Raw genomic sequence first — 20679 nt, 5'->3', positions numbered from 1 at the left:
GGATATGTTAAAGAAGAAAGCACTATTTTAATGTTTGTTTTTTTTTAAAAAATAATTAAAATAATTTGCATAGCTAAACTGTTGATCTAAGGCTTCTATGAATGGTGTGGTTATGTTTGACARACAATGTCCATTAAACAGAGAAAGACACTAGGAAAGCCCCGTAACATTTTTTATTATGTTTCCGTAACACACGCGTGCACACACACCCCTCTCTCTCTCTCAGGAAGGGAGGTCCCCATCTTCCAGCACCCCTTTGGTGGAGGATGTCAGGACATCCTGCCCTTTCCTACATCTAGTTGGTCCCAGCAAACACCAGTGACTGCAGYTTCCATGGTCTAGGGGTCCCCTACAGGCTACCACCAGCTCCAGGGCCATCCAAGGCAGGYGAGCACAGCTCCTGCATGGTGACACCCAGACGTGACACGGAGGTTCCCGGATTTCAGGTGTCCATCCTAGTGTGTTCACACACGCAGTCACATGCTCCAAGGCTGCACCTGGGTATCCCAGCCTCTCCCTAGGAGCCCTGGCCCTGAGGAGCAGACTGTGCTCGCTGGCAGGGCCAGGGCCAGGCTCTGCACTGGTGGGGCTGAGCAGGGGGTCACTCCCTGTGTGGGGAAAGGCACTTCCCCAGCAAGAGCTCTGTTTGCCCCACTCCACACACCTCACAGCTCTCCTCCTTCCCACTGGGAACGAGCACAGCAGGCTCCACACGTGCTCCTCCACCTGCCCCGTGACAAGAGGATTCCATCCTCCCTCTGGCTGTGCAGCACCCAGAGCAGCTCCTGCTCTGGCAGAACCCCTGATGGGACACATCCAACTGGTGCCACCCGMGTGAGCCACAGGCCACCTCCACAGCTGGCCCTGCTCCTAGGCTGGGCTTTGGTCAACCGGCTGCTTCTCCCCACACAGACAATCCAACAAGTGACTACTGCATGATGGAGGCCAGCTTTTTATTTTTTTAATATGGAAATTAATTTAAAAGTAGAAAGAAAGACTCCCCCAGACAATAAATATTATGCCTTCATGAAATAAATTAACGTAGAGATTCTGTGCAGAGGAAAGTCCCTCCAGTCACAGATTCAACAGCAACTGGCACTGGTCCAGCGTCCCCTCCCAACCTTCTCCACTGCCTAGYGCTGTTCAGAAGCAGTAGTGAGCCCACCCAGCCCTGGATCTGGTGGGCCACAGCAGGGTGAGACGTGGCCTTCACACAGCCTGGGAGGAGATGGGGAAGTCACCAGGATTCCCCTCTGATGGCCACCAAGACATGTGGGATTGCTCCACTCATCTGGCCTGGCACAGAGATGGCATCAGACCCACAGGGCCAACCTACCTTGGATGGGACCCTAAAGAAGGGCCTGGGGGAAACCCCAACAAGAGCCCAGGCACAGGAGCCTGCCTGRAGCCCTCATACTAGTCTCATGTGAATTTGAAGAGGGTGACAAATTGTGGGGTATTTTCTTTTTTTTATCTTTTTTTTTTCTTTCTTCTTTTTTTTTGACAACAATCCCCTCCCTCCCTGCCCCAACATACACAATGTAGAAGCCTCCCCACTCCCTCCCCATTAAAAACACTTTGTCCCCAACCTCTGGTGGAGTCACCCCCCGGCCCACCCCTCTTGCAGTGAGAGAAGTTCACAGATAAGGCAGTTCATGTGAGAGGGAGCTCGGCCCTGCCAGCGGTCAAGCCCGCGCCTCCAGGCCTGAGAAGGGCAGTGACTCACAACACCAAGCCTCCACGGCCAGACAAGACAGAGAACAGAGACAGACAGACAGACAGAGCGTGGGGGGAGGCACTCCTACAGTTTGCATTGCTGCTTCCCTCCTCCCCTGGCTCTTGCTCCCCTGGCCCTCACAGGTCCACTCTATACCTTTCCCATGTCCCAGCCCCTAATACAATTCTTACCCTTGACACTARAAAAYAACAAAACAAAACGAAAAGAACAAAGCCACCCCCACACCACACCCTTTGCATCCTTCTCCACCCACTGCCGTGGCCCAGAGGGGAAATCCTGACTCCCAAAAAGGTCCTGCAACTTTTGCCTCCTGGCAGAGCTGAGACCGAGCAGGAGCCAGGCCTTTTTATTTCCCTGTGATCTCTATGACATCATCGTCTTTGTCCTCGTCATTAGAGCTGCATCCCACCTCTGGGACCTCCTGGGGTTCAAACTGAGGCACCTGGGACCGAAGGAGACCCCCAGCCGGGTAGCCCGAGTGAGGGGACATGTAGCCAGGGTAGGCAGATGCCATGCTCCTGGGAAGGCTGCTAGGCAAGACGGGGGCTGGGAAAGGAGCGAACATCCTGGGCTCGGGCAGGAGTGACTGCGTGAAGGGAAGCGAGTAATTGGGCAGCACCCCTGCCAGAGAAGGGTTTAGCATGAATGAGGGGACGCTGGCGGTGGCTGAGGTAGCAGCAGAAGAGCTGGCGGTGCCGGCTGTCAGCAGAGGGTCAGTAGTCACAGGGAACACCAGATGAGGGTCTGGGAGTAAATTGGGCAGCTGGTAATAAGAGGAGCCAGTGCCCATRTACAAGGAGTTTCCTGGCTGGGAGGCAAATGGATGGGTTAGGTTGTGGTTTAAAGAGACAGGAGGCATGGTGAACCCACCAGAGACGGGGTACCCGTGTTCGTAGGGCTGCACGGACGATGGCAACTGGCGCTTCTTCTGCTGCCTCCGGGACTGCTCCTCTGAAGCCGATGGCGACGTTGACTTGCGCTTGTTGCCCCGTAAGTCCAACACCGGGTGGGCGTCRCCGTGCTGGCTGGTGGCCGGCAGGGCCGAGGACACGGAGGGAGCCACGCAGTGAACCCCCAGGCGCTGCTCTGCTCCCCGGGCGGCGGTGCCGGGCGCGGGGTCCGTGCGGGCGGCGTGGCCCTGCGCCGCGTTGGTGCTGGGAGAGCTGTGGCGGGACTCGCGYGCGGCCGCCGCCTCCGCGTACTGCTGCAGCTCGCTGATGATCTCGGGGCTGTCGGGGGAGATGGGCCGAGTGAGCTCCTCCGTGCTGGGGAGCTGCGGGGATGAGGCACTGTGTCTGCCATTGCTCGTGGACTCCAGGGAAGAGCTCTGGGAGCCTGGAAACAAGGAGATGGGGCCGGTGAGAAAGACTAYTGCAGAGAAAAAGCTGCGGGTCAAGAGGCAACAGTGGAAAGGAAGGTGGGAGTATCTCAGGGAGATGGCGGACATGATGGAATACACCAGGGAATACTGCCCCAGACACTCCAGTAGGAAAGCCCACAGGTAAGCTCCACACAGCAGCCACAATCCCCTACCTGAGGCAGCTGTCCGACGGTCTTCATTGCCCTTTGGCTTCCCAGTGGTCCGTATAGCAAAAATCCGACCATCRCTGGTCCGGATATACGTCCCTGGAACAGAGGCAGGACAACTTCCTTCAACAACTTCATTAGAACTCCAGTCTCAGCTCAGGACCTGGATCTGTGAGGCTGCAAGGCTGCTTGGGCAGAAATAGGGCAGCAGTGCTGCACAGACCCAGACCAGATCATGCAGGGAGATCAGTGGGGGGCTCCTACCCTTTCCTAACTYTTCACTTCCACCCTTTCAGCTTTCCTGGACTGGAAATCACCCCCCTCCCCATGTGCTGCCAGTGGGAAATGCAGAACTTCACACCTGAAACAGTGCACTGGGAGAACCAGGGAGTGTTGGCTGCCTCAGGACTTGCAGTGAGTGTTGGGAGAAGGAAGAATTGAGCCACGAAGTTCAGCAACTTTTCTCAGCTGCAATAGCCCTGCAGCATCAGCACACCCAGAGCATGGGCTGAACAGAGCCATYGCAAATTCTAGATCTCCTCGCCTTTTGTTTCTTTTTTTTTCTCAAGGGATTGATTCATGCCTTTACATAATTTTCTCTCCTAATTAGCACTGGCTAAGATGTTATCCACAAGTCTTAGCAGGACAGAATTACCTTTTGTCCCTCGGATGATGTGGATGCTCTCGCCAGCACTGATTCTCGCCTGTACATCAGTGGATGTGTTTGTACCCGGAATCACAATATCTGGCAATGGGGAAACAAATGGAATACTGTCCATTAAACTATACTCTTGCTGCAGTCAGGAGAGGGCAAGTGCATCCACCAACCCCCTTTTTTGCAGTGCAGCTGTCTGTCTGTCTGCCCTATGTGCTGTGCTATAAGCAAACCCTGGGTTTAACTTCTACACAGCACAGGAAGACAGCAGAGGGCTCCAAGGAAGCAAAAACCATGCTGTCATGTCACAGCATCTCCAGGACCAGCAGTGACAGTATTGCAGGTCCTATCAGGGGMAAGTTCACTCTGAACAATCCACCAGGTCCATGGCTCTTGCACATCTGCAGGGAAAGTCCTCCAGGCACAGGGGAACCACTCAAATGCAGAGACACAGTATCTTTGGCTCTGATGCCCAGGTACCCACAGCCCATGTGGGCATCAACAACTCACCCTGATCCTCAGTTCACCACARGCAACCTCAATTTACCATGGCCATTGCAACCCAACCCACTGTGAGCAGCAGCAACTCACCCGTGGTGGTAACAATCTTCTGCACAAAGACACCAGCTCGCTGTAGATAGTTGATGGGAAAGTTGACAGCAGGGTTGGAACTTGAGGTTGATCCTGCACCGCCCATGGGGACATGCCGGGGCATCATTGGAATGGGGGTRGACTGAACTGGGCGGACACTTGCCACCGGTTTGTCCTCACCCTTGAGGGCTGGTCGCCTAGTGAGAGAGGAGGGAGGAGAGTGCAGCGCCCACCCCACAGGAACAACCATCCTCTGCCCCCTCATTTCATGTCTAYAGCATGGGGAGAAGGGAAGGGGCAGGTGCTCACCAGTTCCTCTGGCTAAAGGCAGGGATGCTCGTCAGACTCTGGTCACTGGCTGGGTAATACTGTGCGTAGGACGGCCGGGTGTAGGGGACGGATGCTCGCTTTTCCTCCTCATAGCTCTTCTTSGCTGCCTTCTTCTCTGCCTTGGTCAGCTTGTGCTCCTTCCGGTCGATCAGCAGTGACTCGTGCTGAAAAGGCTCCTGCAACCCCACAGCACCGCGGTTCTGGCACCCACACACCGCAAGAGGGAACCAGCACACCCCGAACGGCAGCCGCCCATTCCCAGACAGCCTGGCTCCTTGCCAGGCTGGCAGAGGTGGCCACGGCAAAGCACACGAGGGGCAGCGCTGTGGATGTGACCAGGGCTCATCTTGAAGGGTGACAGTCAGCTAATGGCATCACCCGCCCAGCCAAGGCCATCACTTACCACAGCACACAGCAAAACCCAGGAGCATTGACCAGGCCAAGAACACAAGAACTGAGCCTGCCACAATGTCAAACAGACCCCAGAGCCCCACAGCACCTGGCACAGGCCCACTCTGCAGTACCACCCCACCAGTGACACTCCTGAGAGCACAGGCCAGTGCTGCCTTCTCCCAGCTTTGGTTTAAAGTCATCCCAGGAAAGGAGCTGGCAGCAAGCTGGGATATTCCACTGCCACCTTCATATCCAGCACCAAGCTGAAGAAAGGGGTGCCTGACAACCTGTCCCCAAACCTGTACAGAACARAGGTATTTCTAGATGAGTGGAAGATATCACAGGGAAGAGCAGGGATCTTTGGGTCCTCTCTAGAAAACTGCCCATTCCCACCAGCACCCAGGTGAATCCTTCTTGCCACTATGGCCCCATCACACTGGCAGACTCCTCCAGGCCCTCTCCTGCCTGTGCAGTGCAGTGCCAGCAAGGAAGCAGGCTGGTCTTACCTTGGTGATGAGGTGAGGATACTTGAGACAGGCTAATTGTAGAACAGATTCCTTCATCTTGCTCAGATTGAGGGAGAGCTGAGCAGGGTCAGATTCTTCTTCCACAAAATGCAGCAGGTTCTCCACCTCCCGTCGAGTGAAGTTCAGCACTGGGTTCAGATCATCCACCACCCGATCTGGAAAAGACAGGGAATGCAGTGAGCAGAGAAGGGAAGAGATCAGTACTGCTTTCCTATTGCCCTTCTGACACTTCTGTCCTAACACAGCTCCCTCCTTGCAATCTACACAATCCTCAGAAGTATTCTGTAAATGTCAGGGCAGGGAGAAAAATCATCAAGTTCAGAGCTGAACCTGTTTGACCAAGTCAGGCTGACAAGTGTCTGTCACAGCAAAGCTGTGCAGGTCACAGAGCTCCTGGCAAACTGGAACACAAAATTAATTACAGATAGTGTCCCAAGGCTGTAAACATGCATGTCCTGGGACAGGCCTGCAGCCACATCACTATGTGTTCTCCCACAAATCCTATCAAAAAGGCTCCAATTAATAACTATGTTCTAAAGTTGAAAGCTCAGAAAAGCAGTCACATTCCCTCACTCAYAAAAACCTGAATGTTTTCCTTGAAMATTCCCTCCTGCACACAGGTCAAATGGGAGCACATGGAGAGAACACCTCTATCCAGGACTCTCCTGGGAGCCAGGCCAGCTGCCAGGGGACTCCACCTCGAATGCACAACAGAAAACTGAGCCAATCACACTGGGCTGCTGCCTCTGGAGTTGGGTTTTGAGCAAAAAAAGAGCTCTCTTTGGGTCACCACAACCCCTCAGCTGCACACTCTATGAGAGCAACTTGACAACTGGCATGAGCCAGTACAAAAGATACCTTTGGTACCAAGACAGGTCAGAACTGCAATCAATTAGTTATTTTTGGCTCTAAAGTAAGCACTATCAGTCAAAGGTATCAATATATGTCTTAACGTAGCTATTTTCCCTCTTTTACTTCAAGAAAAATGGAAATACAGAGCTATTTAAGCAGTAACACACAGTTGAAGATGAGCAATACCCAGGCACAGGGAAAAACACAATGAGCAGTGTCACAGCGAGACACCCCCGAGTCTCCAGTCTGTTGCAGCAGCCAGAAGAGAAGCAGGGAAAGTAAATGGCACCGCAGTGGACTGGGACCACAACCTTGCTGCAGGATGCTGGCTCTACCACCATGAATTTCTTACAGGATCCCATGTCACTGCCAACTCAAACATCAAACATAGCCCTAGGATAGTGCCTGTCACCTCTTTGTCTGATTTTCAGCCTTGAAAAACTAAGCTACAAAACCCACAAAAGCAGGACTTAGAGGAGCTGAACAGAGTGAAAGCTGAGGGTGGAATATTGTGTTCATCCACTTACCTGACATGCCCTGCTTGGAGATCTGACGGTCGTAGATCTTCTTCTCCAGGGTGTAATCAGAAACCAGTCTGTAGATGTGGCACGGCTTCTTCTGCCCATAGCGGTACACCCGGCACACAGCCTGGGCATCGTGGCACGGGTTCCAGGAGGCATCAAACACCACCACTCTGTTTGCTCCAATGAGGTTGACACCCAAACACCCAGCACTGCAAAATTAAGGCAAATTTCAAACTGCTGCCCTGGCCAATTTCCAAAAGTTCTAGGCAGGGATAACCATCACAGCCAAGAGTCCATAAAGGGTCTATGGAAAGTTTTCTCCAGTCAAACTTTAAACCCAAGTTTGGTTTCCAAGARTGTTAAGCTGTTGCAGAGGCCTAARGGTGAAATCCTACATCCCTRGGGAAGTCAGAAGCAGATGGCACTCTCATAGCATGGAGAGCACATTACAAAGGAAGTTAAGAAGTGAAAACCCACACGCATCCAGAACACCAGAATGAGTCCTCCCCTGTGCTGTTCTGCTCCAGCCAACTCACCGTGTGGACAAAAGGAAGAGCCAAACAGAGGTGTTGCTGGGATCATTGAACTGGTTAATCAGACGTTCCCTTTCCGAGGCAGAGGTGCTGCCATCCAGTCCTGAGAAGGAAATTAAAGATRCATCTAAAAGCTCTGTGTGTTTGGGGGATTTCTATTAGAACAAACCCACTTTCCAAACACTGATCTTTGAAACTGGTTCCAAAGCAGTTCTGGATCTTCTCAAGCCATGTACTCCAGGATCTCAACTGGGCCACTGTGTACYTGTAATATGCCCAGCCAGGCAGGTGAAATGCAGCCAGGCAGCGTGGGACTTGTTCAACTGAAAGGTCAAGTAAAACATTACTCAAGCTTGTSAAAGCCAGACCTGGGAGCACTACAACACATTTAGTGCATTAAGGCTCTGCTTTAGGCAAGATGGATAACAAGCAGGATCAGCAGGAACAAAGGCCTCATGCATGCAGGAAGCTCCAGGAATCGAGAGAAATCAAAATTGTAAAGCCTTTGGCAAACCCTCAGAAACTAGAACTGAGCACAGAGAGYGCTGGGGGTGTCATGTCTCTGTTGCTGGGCAGCAGCTTGCTTCTGGCAGCTCTGCAAATATCAGGAACACCACATCCACCACTCCTCTCAGTCCTGGCCTGTAAAGTAGCCACACAMAGCAACAATTCCACACCAGAACAAGATTTAAAACCATGGAAGAAGGAAGAGGAATTCACAGCCTTGAGCAAGTGAAAGCGTTTCACAGTGATTCTGGTTTTGGAAGCAAGATCTAGCAAATAGCCAACAGGAACCAAAAGTATCTTTTGCAACTTTTAAAAAGCAGTAGTGTGTRAGATGTCAAAGATGTCTAACATCTTCGAACAAAGATGTCAGAAGAAGATTTGGAAATTACTGGTTAGCTGCTATCCAACTGACATTGTCTTCCAAAACAACTAAAGTAAGAACAGTCTGAAAAAGGTTCATCAGAAGAATGCTTCAGCAGAGCATTTTCACACCCAAAGACAAYTAAAAGAAGATGGTGGATGATTTTCAGGAATTAGTTCTTCACAGGATCAAACAGTGTCACAACAAAAGAGAGGAGGACTGACKGCACTCACTGTAGTAGCTGATGTTTCGGACCCAGTTATGAACGCCTCCATCTGAGCCTGGAGGGCTCGGCATCGGTCTCTTTGCCAAAAACTCTTCAATGACAGATAAGGTGGACAAACTCTGGCTGCAAAACCAAGATCTCTGTTCAGGAAAATGCTCTCCAGCAGCAAAAGTGGAGCATCAGAACCCTTCCCCAACCATGACAGYGCTGATGATTGCCAAACCCTGTTTGTGCAGCACAGCCCTCAGTAGTAAAAGTGACAGTGGTAGAAGTATAAAATCAATGGATRAAAATCAACACTAATACAACAAAGGAGAAAAGGGGAACAGCCACACCATTCACCCTGTGTAACAACCTTCTAGTTCCAGGGCAGATCCAACTACTCCAGTATTAAAGGATTGTAGGATCAGTTGTCGATACTCTGCTTACCTGAAGACCAAGATCTTGTCTCCAAGCTTCACGCTTTCCTCAATTAGGTGGAAAAGTAACACCATCTTGGGTGAGTTCTCCAGGACTCCCGTCTGGTAATCACACAAGATGTCTTTGGCCTACCGAGAAACAGAAGACTATTATAGGTGGAGTTGCTAATTTCTTGTTTAGTTTAACAACCCTGGCTCAAGGYGAGAGAAATAAATCATGGCAATGAGGTTATTTACATCCAGATGTCTGAGGTGGCAATGTTACTCCCAACTACTGCTGCTACCTCCCATTCCAGAAGCTCCAAATGACAAACTTCTTTGATGARTAAGTGTCCTCTTAACCTGTCATGATTCTTTCATCTCAAGAGCATTCTTCCATCCTTCTAGATTTACCACCATCTTATTTAGATCAAACTTCATCCAGACACCTTTATTTGGAATAATGAAGTCCATGGCCTTTTTGGTCAGATGAGAGCAATGGCATGAGTGCTGCCTGCACTTCTGCCTCATGAGAATCACAAACCCCTCCTAGCACCATTCAGATCTGCTTACCAAGATGCTCTGTGATAAAGAAAACATAAGAGAAACCCACAACTCAAACAGAAGAGTCTTCTCCTTGCTCTCCTTCAGCAAACTGCCCTAACAAAAAGGTCCAGTCTTTCAGACTCTCCAAATGAAGACTTTTCCAGCAGTGACACTCACCCACTCGTAAGTTACGACCTGATTTGCTCTCTCCTGAAAAGGGTTGAAGCCAACACTCTGGAGGAACTTGCTATTAGTAGCTTCTCCTACTGGTGATGCCAAAGCATTACTCTCTGTTTTGACTTTAACTCCCTGAGGCTGGCAGCGGGAATTAGTGCTTGCACTGCCAAGGTCATCCACATCCAAATCCTGCTCGTTTGCCAGATTCTCCTTTTGCAGAGCTTCATACAACACATCTGGATGGTTCCAGATCTGAAGGCATAAGGAAAGAAAGTGGTTAGACCTGCACTGATTGTGACCTGAAAGCCTCCACAGCTATTCAAAAGAAAGAGCTACTTCTTCTTTCTCTCATATCTTTAGAAGTGCCCAATTCCTTCCTTGASAACAAACCAGGAGGCCACAGTGCWMAGCACAAAGRCAGAGGAAGCTGCCTGTCTGCACTGCAGCAGGTGAGSTCATGCAGTTTAAGATATCAGCCCAGACTGTTTCAGCTGATGACAGCAGGTTTCTTGCACAGYTTGAAAGAGACATCCCTGCACCCCTGTTCTGGAAGCAAAGACAACAATACTGTTGAACCACTGCAGAGCACTCTGGGGAGAGATTATGTCCCTGGTCAACCACACTTTCACCTCCTCTGTTGACTTATATTCCCCTTTCCCCAACATATTAGAACATTTCTTTGCATCTTCTGCCAAAACCTACCTTACAACAGACACAGAAAGCTTTGAGTGGGTTCAGCCCCAGCCAGCCACTGTTGCCCGCATCTCGGAACCGGTTCATGAACTCTGTGTAAAGGGCCCGCTGGATCTTGGACAGACGTACCAGAATCACGTGTTCTTCCTTAGATGGGAGCTGAACCTTCAGAACATTGTGGCCTCGCCTGTGGAGGAAATAAAAAGAGTGAAATTAATACAGGGAAGGGAATTTCCCAAAATGATCTCTGTGTGACTGCCTGTAGGGTAAGATTTTGACTTCTTGCCCACCCGGCTGCAGGGAGAAGGACCTCTAAATTGCATGTTTCTCTAATCCAGGAGACTTCCAAGATACTCTCCTGCAGCCAAATAGCAAATTTAAAAACAATTACAAAGATCTTAAACATTACAATCTTCTATCATAGGTCACAGTGTTAAGAGCATGATGAAAGTCCTGTTTTCCATGGTAGCTGAAAACCAGAAATAAGATCTAAAGTCTGTTTTCAGCTCTGCCAATAATTAAGACACTCCAGGCCAGAATCTTAGGATCCTCATCTCAGAAGAAAAGCTGATTTTTTTCCAGAGTGGTTGAAGTCACTGTCACTTTTCTTATCACTTTCATGAAACACTTTCAGATCCTTGAGTAGAAGATGCCAAAAAGTGCAAGTCCGAATTAACTATTAAGCCATCAAAATAAATCTGAGGTCACTCTGGGGCATTTAGAGGTGTTTTTCTCTATTAGCAGAACCTATGGTACCAAAGCAAATCAACTTTACTTCTAACCTTGAGGCAAAACTGAGTCATAAGAGACAGTGTGGCCAGCAGGGCTATGACCCTCCCCGGGTACTCAGCACTGATGAGGCTCTGCCTCAGATCCTGGGTTCAGTTTTGAGCCCCTCACTCCAAGTCACTGAGGAGCTGGAGCTTGTCCAGATCCAGGCAACAGAGCTGGGRAAGGGTCTGGAGCACAAGCCTGAAGAGGAACAGCTGAGGYGTCTCAGCTTGGAGAAAAGGAGGCTTGGGGGCTGACCTCTCTCCACAGCTGCYTAAAAGTAGACTGTACCCAGGTGGGGGCCAGCCTCTTCTCCCAGATCACAAGTGACAGGACAAAAGAAAATGGCTTCATATTGTGCCAGGGAGGTTTAGAGTGTATATTAGAGAAGACTTCTTCATGGAAAGGGTAGTCAGACATTGGAACAGACTGTTCAGGGAAGTGGTGGAGTCACTAACCCTGGAGAAAGTTAAAAGACTCAAAGATGTGGAATCGGGGGACAAGGTTTAGTGGTGGCTGTGTTGGGTTAACGGTCAGACTTAATGATCTTACAGGTCTCTCCCAAACTAAACGATTCCATAAGGCAGCAAGATTTAGCTGCATAAACTCAGCCAACAAGCCAGGTAATGTGGAATGAAGGAGCTGTTTGCAGGGAYTGTACCCCTGAGAACCCGCCATGGACTCACCTCTGCACAAAGCCCTCCAGCAGGCTGTGCAGGACGTGGCTGCGGTACCGCATCAGCCGCACGTCCTGGGGYGTGCTGTCAATGCACTGCCCGTTCAGGATGGGCCGCTCAAACATGTTACTGAACTCCTGCCGTGAGCCCAGGAAGTCGGGCCGCACAAAGTCCACCATGCACCAGTACTCGATGAGGTTGTTCTGGAGCGGGTACCCCGTCAGCACCACCCGCCGGCGCGAGCGGATGTTCTTCAGCGCCTGGGAAGTGCTGGCATGGCAGTTCTTTATCCGGTGTCCTTCRTCACAAATAACCACATCGGGGCCGGGGCGAGACAAAGCCTTCTCAATCCCTGAGGACAAGGAACATGATGTGTTAGTTAGAGACAAATAAGGCAAAGTTCTGGTTTTGTAAGGTCACCAACTTCACAAAAGAGGGGCRGTTCTGAAAACAAAAGAGCAGTATCCATGGGTGCAGAGAGCAAGGCTGATGGAGGAGATAACATGTGAGTAGACACTAGTTCTGATTTAGCAAAAGGTGRTAATGAGCAAACATGACTGTCCCTTGATTTCTGCTCGATGACCTGCATKGCATCATATCAGTGCAGCAAATCTCACACTGACAAATCACAGAGTTCAGTGTGTACTGAATTCCACTTACTTCCAGCTCTTTCAAGAAATTAAAGACTCAGACAAAGCTCAACAACCTTCTGCCTCCCAAAGACACAATCCTGCCCAGCAAAGTTCGATCATGTCAGTGATGCTATAAGCAAGTTACAGGTTGCTGCCCTGCGCTGCCCCAGCTGACAGCCAGCTGCACAGCAGGGTCACACTCTCCCCTCTTGAGGGCTGACTTCGCACCTTTCAGAAGCTCCTGCTGCCGGTCTTCCTCATCCAAGTCAATAATGACAGGGCCAGTTTGTTTCTTTGTTCTTTTCTTCCTGCCAGTGGCAAAGGACTTCTTCAGTGAGAGGAGACGATACATCTCATATCCCATCAGCAGCACACCACCTTCTGTCACCCAGTCATTCACCACCTTTGCACGGGCAGCCGTTGTCCTGCAAAACAACCAAACTGTAAACTTTACTCCAGTTTCAAGTTGGATCACTAGATTAAGTCTGCTGAGAAAAAAGACCCATTCAATTTATTGAAGCACTTTTCTCCCATCAAACCAGAAGGAGGGATAGAATGAAATTTCTTTAGGAAGCAAACTGATACAGGGGAGGGGGGGAAAGCCTTCTATGCGCCATGGATAGAAGGGYTGAGAATGACAAATCCTTACAAGAAGCGAGGTGTTGAAGTTTGTCATTACCAAAAGTGTATCAAACTCAAGAGCTCCCTTTTTAAAGGGCTGTTGAGTGTGCCTCTGCAAAAACCATTATCAGAAGAGCTGCTAAAGCACATGGTTGTAAWCTTCTAGTTGTTTATCCCCTGTTGCTGTCTCCTCCAATAATCCTGTCCCCCAGGCTCCCTTGCCTTCCAGCCTGCTCAGAATTGGTTCAYATCAAGACACTGTCTTCACTCAATCCACCACAGTACCCCAGATCCTGGCCAACAGAACACATGGCTGGAGTAGCACCAGCAGATTCAAATACCACCCACACAGAAGGTGAAGACCTCAGCTGATAGTGTATGAACACAGCTAATGAACTGAGAATTCCCCAGGACCACTGCACTGTCCTGATCCATGCAAGGAACATGACCCAGAAAGAAGCAGAGGTCCTGGAGCCAAAAGCTCAGAAAAGCTTTTACTGGCACCTACTTGTGTTCATCATTCAGGATGTGGACTTTGAAGGTGCGGGGCTGGACCTCTTTGGAGTTATAATCAGCAGGAAGGTTTTCAGGCGCTGGGAGCCACATGTTGAACTCTGCTAGCCAGTTTTGGAGCGTATTCACCTGAAAAAGCCATGGAAGGATTAAAACTGAAATTGAGTCACTTGGGATTTTAAGAGCAAATATGAGAATAGAGAATGACACCCAGCTGTGYTCAGATGGAAGCAGCAGYTCTCAGCATGTAAACYCAGGAACACAAGGAATAATGAYAGAGGGAGAAGAGCAGCAAGGATGKGATAGAGCTTGATGTGTGATGGGGCAATAATCAACCTTCAYTATGCAAAGAAAGAAGTAGTGCAAGGAAGCCCCTCAGCCAGCCCTTCATGTGGCTACTTACAGGTACAATGGCAAGAACAGTCTTTGCCTCCGTGTGCCGAAAAAGTACATCCAAGAAAGAGATGACCTGTATGGTCTTGCCCAGGCCCATGCTATGCGCTAAAATACACCCAAACCCACTGCTGGTTTTAAATCTCTCCAAGGACTCGACCAAGTTGTCATAAAGGAATCGGATCCCACCAATCTAGRCAGAAAAGTAGAAGAGATATTAGAATGGTGGGAGAAAAAAAAAAAAAGCTCAGGATGGGTGTGTATTTACAGAGTGGCAAGTACATGAGGATCATGAAAATATAAATGGAATGTTTTAAACTCACTAAAGTACTCTAATCTAGGGAAGGATCAGAAGCTCAGTATTTTTAGATGCTCACAGAACTTCTTGAGTATACATCAACAGATCAAAATTAATTTGTAGCCAGATAATCTAAMTTAGAGTTGAYTARTTTGTTTATAATAYAATTGTATTTTTAAAACTTTCATCTAAATATWCAAAGGTCTGATAATCACAGTAGCCAAAGTTACACAGAGTCTTGGCCTTCCATTAATTCAGCCTTATCATTTGACTATCCACAACAGSCATCACCACAACCAGACTGGTCACAGAGCTCACCAAAAAAGCTCTGCTGAGATTCCAAAGCTGGCTTGCCTGAATTCATTGCATTTTCAAGGCGAACAAAGCCTACCTGATGAGGTTTCACTGCATGTGCAAGCTGGGGAGCCAGGAAAATGTCCTCCTCATTTGGTGGATGATTGATGTTGACGATGACTTGCCCCAGAGCATCTGACTGATTTAAGGCATCATTCACATGAGAGCCACTGCTCTCTTCACTGCCATCCTCCTCCCCTTCATTGCCAGAGTCACTGCTGTCCACAATTTGGAGGGCATCATCCTCTCCTGAGCTCAGCTCAATCACTTCTGTAAAGTAACCAAACCAGGAGGGAATAAGAACAAAACTAACTTGACATCAGGGTTTACACTGAATGGAAAAAAACTACCAGGAAATAAGGCTAACCCCACCTTTTGCAATTCCACACTGGCTTAATGATGTATCCTGAACAAGCAGGCATGATACAGGCACAGATCAGGCCCCTGGGACCAGCATATGAAAGCATCAGCTTCTCTGGCCTCCAAATGTTTCAGGAAACATTAACTTGGGCTGATCCAAAGAGAACATGGGATAGTTTCTAGGAGTCTTTTACATTCTCCTCCATACRTTCTCTTAATTCCTAAACTCAGACATTAATTTTATCTACAGATGCAATGCCTAATGATCACCAAGKAGTCCATCCAAGGGACACAAAAACMACTTTCAGYAGCAGACCTGAACACTCAGATGCTCCTTTTACACACAGCAAATGATGCCACATCTCCTGTAAGCATTCTTCAGCAATGTACTAAGCAAAGTTAAGTGCATTTATAAAGCAGAATAAACRCAAGTTCACAAGAGGGCCTGACAGGCCATTTTATGTCACTTTAGGACTCACAGGCCAGAACAGCCCATATAATTGGAAACCAACAGGCCTACAAAAATCTGAAGTGATTCACCACTGGAGCATCTGACCAGATGAAAACRGACTTGTGGCTCAATAAACAGCATATTGTGAGAAGAGCAGACTGAGGGACTTGGTCACTTACCATCTTTAATGCTATTTTTTCCTTTAGTATCATCTTCACTGCCACTGCTGGTACTGTCGAGGCAGATCACTTCCTCAGCTAGGACCTGAGGGGGGAGCTGGGTCGCCTCTGCTGTTCTGAAAACGATGTCCTCTACAAACATAAATTACAAACAATAAGTAATTCATAATAATGGAGAAGGAGACAAAACTGTTCAGAAACCAGACAGTATTTCCTTCCACTTTAGCTCCAATAACTTAGTCCTGGAATTTTCCATAACAGACTCTCACTGTCTACAATCCTGCTATGACTCARCTTCCTGGGTCACATTCTCCTCCTTTCTCAATATGCTGAAACAATAGCCCATTGCTGATGGCACCCTCTGTTTCATGCCCTGACTGGGGCACACTGACCATGCAACATGCTAAAGCTCTTTGTTTCTCTTTTTTTTTTTTTGGTATCAGTAAAGTCTGTGCTTCATCCAGCAGAGAAAGTACCAACTGCTGAAGGGATGATAACTGTCTTTTGTTAGCAGGGACACTGTAATAATTACATCCCACATATCATAAACAACTTTCACTGATCAAGAGAATTTGTTTGTATGTTTTTAGTGCTGTCATGTGGGGAGAGAGGCAAATGGGGCCAAACGGCATCACTGCAATGACACAGCAAGCAACAACGTTCATCTGGGGCTGAACCCACTCTGCAACAGTCAGTGTTTTAAACAGCTCTTATTCCTTCTCCCACATGTAAAAGTGTTTTTAACACTTGTATATAAGGGAGAATATATATTTCCACAACAGGCAAGACCAACTAAAGAACTCCTTACCCCTGACACAACATCCAGCTGCATTTCTGCCATTTACACATTTTGAAGTTGTGCTATAAACTAAATTACCAAAATGATCCAGGTTGGGAAACAATGCAAGATGACATATTTGCCCAAAGACATGAGTGATGCCTAACTATTTATACTGCCTGCAACTCACTGCCTGCTGAAACATGCAAAAAAGGCCAAGGTTACATCAYGAACATATGTGCACCCAGTCTATTGTTCCACTATCTCCAGTACCAGAAACATGCGTTAYCAGACCATTCCCAGGACAAACAGATCTGGCATTTCTGCCAAGCCTGCTGGTTTAAGTTCCCACACCAGCTGGAAAGACAAGAGCGCTCTGTTCCTGCATCCCCCTACACGCAKTTGATGTGTCAAAATATCTTCAGCAAACATTACCTGGCACCTTTCACCAAGCAGCCACTGTATCTTGATAAAAAACAAGCTCAGAAGTGGAATTGCCTACACAGAACCCACAAATGGTTTGGAACTGCTGTTTCAAGAGTTTACAATTGAAAGTCCAAGTACAGCATAGAATCACAGAATGTTTGGGGKTGGAAGGACCCTTTAAAGGCCATCTAGTCCACTCCCTCCGCACTGAGCAAGGACRTCTTCAACCACATCTGGCTGCTCAAAGCCCAATCCATCCTGACCTTGAACATTTCCAGGGGTGGAGCATTTACCGTCTCTGCACAACCTGTGCCAGTGTCTCACCATCCTCACTGTAAAGCATTTCTTCCTTGTATCTACCTAAACCTACCTTCTTTTAGGTCAAAACCATTACTCCTTGTCCTATCATGGACAAGCATGGCACTACCTCATTCATTYTGCTTCTATCCTCAGAACTCTCACTTTGGCTGGCATCACCCAGTGCTTACCAGGAAGAAACTCCAGGGGAACGGTTGGTATAGTGGCTGGATAATCCTTTCGCTGCTGCTCAAGCCGTTTCCTTCTCTCCARCTCTTCCTGTTGGGCTGCCTTTGTCACGGCTTCCAGTTGGTCCTCACGCAACAGCTTTCTGAACACAGSAAACAAACATGGTTTGGTTACACTCAATTTCTTCCAAAAACATGAATGSCTGCACAAATGCTGCAAAGATGACTGACAAGCTCTAGGTATTCTGTCAGCCATACAGAGTAGGAACATCATCCCCTAAAAGAGCTAGACAAATTCTACAGCTATTTCGACACCRTGCTTCCCAGCTACAGGTAACACTACTATTAGTCAAGGAAAAGACAAAAGTTTGACAGAAGCGAAGTAATGAAAGGAGGAAAAATGTGAGTGGGTAAGCACATACTTAAATTAGGTTACCAGAAACTGGCTGTTCTGCCTGAAAGGAGGTTTTTTTATTGATATGTAGTTTATAAACACAAAATGCACAAAGTCATGTTATATGGGATACATGGGAAGAAAATGAATCTATTCCCACACAAAAAGTCATCACTCTGATTCTCTTCTGACAGCATTTTCAGGAGCTAGGATCTCTAATGGCTTTATCAATTGTTTCACAGAGTGCTTTCAAAGCAMCTTCCCTTTACAGGTAACTTTATTTGCTTCCAAAACTTGTTTTTTGCCTGCTTTAATGTCCCACRTCCAGTCCTRGAAATGAAGGCGCTTTTAYTGCAGTACTAGCAGTCGAAAAATCCAGCTCCCTCAAACTAGTCTTTAAAACCACCCAACCCCACACCTCAGGGAGATCTCCCTCATCCTAACAAAGTCTCATTTTCCAAGGTCTATTCAATGCTTATTCCTTCACCTTTAAGAAAATCAACCTGCAGAAACTTAAACATGAACCAAAGACCACCAGCACAGGGCATGAGAGCCACTTGCTGCTCCATTAGTTCTCTCTGAGCGTATAAAATTCCCTTGAACGAAATTTCCTAGTGATTTACCACGTCACATCCTGTCCCAGAATATGTAGTGCATTACACAAACAAATAAAATCCAGGTGAAACTGACTTCCAGCATTTCAGTCACCAGCTGTAGCATCAACATTCCTGCCAGTAAGTAGGCAGGATGGTATAGGAAAGGACTGTAGTTTAGAGTGTTCACAATAGGATTGACCTCAGAAAATAGATGAMACTGATATTTACTTAATGGTGGTACTGTTTTTCAATTACATCTCTTAAGAGACAGTAGCAATTACACAATTTTTGCAATATATTCCATAACCAAATATTCACTCTTCTGAAATACCAAACAAGTCTGCACCCACATGCAGCACTCCAGTCTGAGATCACTCTACTCCCACTGGTGAAATCCTAAGGTTTTGGGAAAGGAAAACCATCTGGTTTGCCAGCAGTGGCACAATGTAGCTCAGAAGCAAAGTGCAGAGATTCTGTTTTCACCACCAYGTGTGACCTGAGTTCTTTCTGTCCTGCTGCTGCTGCTTACCTTATGTTCCTCCGCATGTGAGACGGTTTCTGAGCCCTCTTCTTTTTGGTGTCCTCAGAGGCCAGGCTCTTGTGCTGGTTCTGCAAGAGTTGCTCTGCCCGCTCACTCTGAGATGAGGTAGTTGAAGTCGAGCGCTGCCATTCTCCATCCTCKGCGTGCTCCGCATGGTCACCGCTGAACACAGCTTCCTGGGGTTGGTCTGCAAGGGGAAGAACAAGACATGGCAACAGCTGTGCCAGCCTGGCAGCTGGCTTTTCCATCAGCATTCAGCAGGATCTGAGCCAAATGGGAACTGACAAGCCCTACTCTCACTCATCCGCAAGCACGTCACTCTGAGGGTCAAATCTGGGGTCCTTTCTGACAGTCAAAAAGAGTTTAAAAGTTTTACAGTGAAGGGTCCATTCCCAGTAAAAAACAGACTAACACCACTGAACACAGACCAAAAGTGTCCTGACAAGAAAATAAGGCAAAATCATGTCCATGTGGAACACTTGCTATYCCAAGGGTCTGTTTTCCTATGAAGRCCTGATGGGCTCTGATTAAAAAAAGGACCTTGAATCTCTTTGTTTCACATCATTCAAGTAGGGCAGAAATTTCCATCTATAGGACATCTGTGTAACCATCTCTCCAGTCAACAGAACACAGCATGTAAAAGGTTATCTGGTTCAAACACTGGGTCATGGCTCAGCAGGCAGCTCAATGGATTTAGCACCAGGCTTCACTCTCATGGTTTAAATGGTAACTTCCACCAAGCTTTTTCAAAAATAGAACATGAGTGGCGATACTCTTTCTATATTTTATATCACGTGCATTCCTTTTTCTCTTCATTCTCCTGTTTTCAGGCTTCCATTAGAGTGTGATTGCACTCTTAAAGCACAATGTGAAATGACACCTTGTTCAACGTGACACTCGGCTCTTCAACAGGCTGCCAGTGACCAARCTAATGCTTCCAGAGCAAAGAAAGGAAACGTTTCTGTTCAAAAGCTTCCCTTGAGGCAAACTGTTTCTGACAAGTGTTGTAATAACTTCTTTGAAGCATCTTGTCCSCTTGTGTCAGGCAAAGAGATACCCTGAACCTCATCTTGTAATCAGCTTTCTTGCTTACACTGTGTATCTGAGCTAATGAMTGAACTGAAATGACACTCAGACAGAACTGTGAAGGAAAGAAGACATCAGTGCRGAAGAATGTGGCAGATGAAGTAATACAGAACCAACAGGCATCACATTGTGACTCTGAGGGATCTGGAGACAGAGAGCATTCCTTCTCAAAATGCTGAGAGCTTAAATGAAGGATGCTTCAGTACAGCACACGGCACCTACAGCTGTCATGTTGATATGCCCATTAAATTAACCTTATTTCCAGTACCATATCATGAAATTGAGATGACAAGAAGTAGAGTCACACCTTGTTCAAAAGAACCAACTTCACAAACTTCCTTTCCAGACATCCCACCAGACCCACCCCAGCATTTACTCCAAGTCTATGTCAGAACACATTTAGGACTTCAGAGCTCAGTCCACCATGGGTTAGAACCAGGAGAGCAGCCCAAACATTTCTGGAAATATCTGTCTCTGCAAGCTGTACACATACTGGAAAACCAGCTATCCACAGCTTATGGGATGAAAGAGATCTCATGATGAATG

General features: G+C 47.8%; 1 protein-coding gene across 3 annotated transcripts in view; it reads right to left on the bottom strand.

Annotated features, from left to right (window-relative positions):
• RAD54L2 (RAD54 like 2) overlaps positions 1-20679 on the bottom strand; it is a 67534-nt gene that overhangs the window by 2780 nt on the left and 44075 nt on the right. For 2 of the 3 annotated variants that reach the window (XM_057368030.1, XM_057368031.1), the window contains 20 exons: positions 19036-19234; positions 17520-17659; positions 15828-15959; positions 14875-15107; positions 14196-14378; positions 13788-13921; positions 12887-13083; positions 12036-12378; positions 10588-10765; positions 9886-10137; positions 9194-9312; positions 8772-8887; positions 7674-7773; positions 7141-7346; positions 5741-5916; positions 4821-5017; positions 4512-4708; positions 3921-4010; positions 3272-3364; positions 4-3073 (listed from right to left, as the gene is read on the bottom strand). In XM_057368030.1, the coding sequence (XP_057224013.1) occupies positions 2085-3073; positions 3272-3364; positions 3921-4010; positions 4512-4708; positions 4821-5017; positions 5741-5916; positions 7141-7346; positions 7674-7773; positions 8772-8887; positions 9194-9312; positions 9886-10137; positions 10588-10765; positions 12036-12378; positions 12887-13083; positions 13788-13921; positions 14196-14378; positions 14875-15107; positions 15828-15959; positions 17520-17659; positions 19036-19234 (4274 nt within the window). In that variant the 3' untranslated portion in view covers positions 4-2084. Of the gene's footprint in view, positions 1-3; positions 3074-3271; positions 3365-3920; positions 4011-4511; positions 4709-4820; positions 5018-5740; positions 5917-7140; positions 7347-7673; positions 7774-8771; positions 8888-9193; positions 9313-9885; positions 10138-10587; positions 10766-12035; positions 12379-12886; positions 13084-13787; positions 13922-14195; positions 14379-14874; positions 15108-15827; positions 15960-17519; positions 17660-19035; positions 19235-20679 lie in introns of those variants that run through there. The other variant, XM_057368032.1, reaches the window with a different exon arrangement.

Source organism: Malurus melanocephalus, unplaced genomic scaffold (assembly GCF_030028575.1).
Source record: "Malurus melanocephalus ecotype Western Australia unplaced genomic scaffold, MMel_1.1 scaffold_87, whole genome shotgun sequence".
NCBI lineage: Eukaryota > Metazoa > Chordata > Aves > Passeriformes > Maluridae > Malurus > Malurus melanocephalus.
Note: the sequence above shows the minus strand (reverse complement) of the source record. Positions and strands in the feature narration are given on the sequence as shown.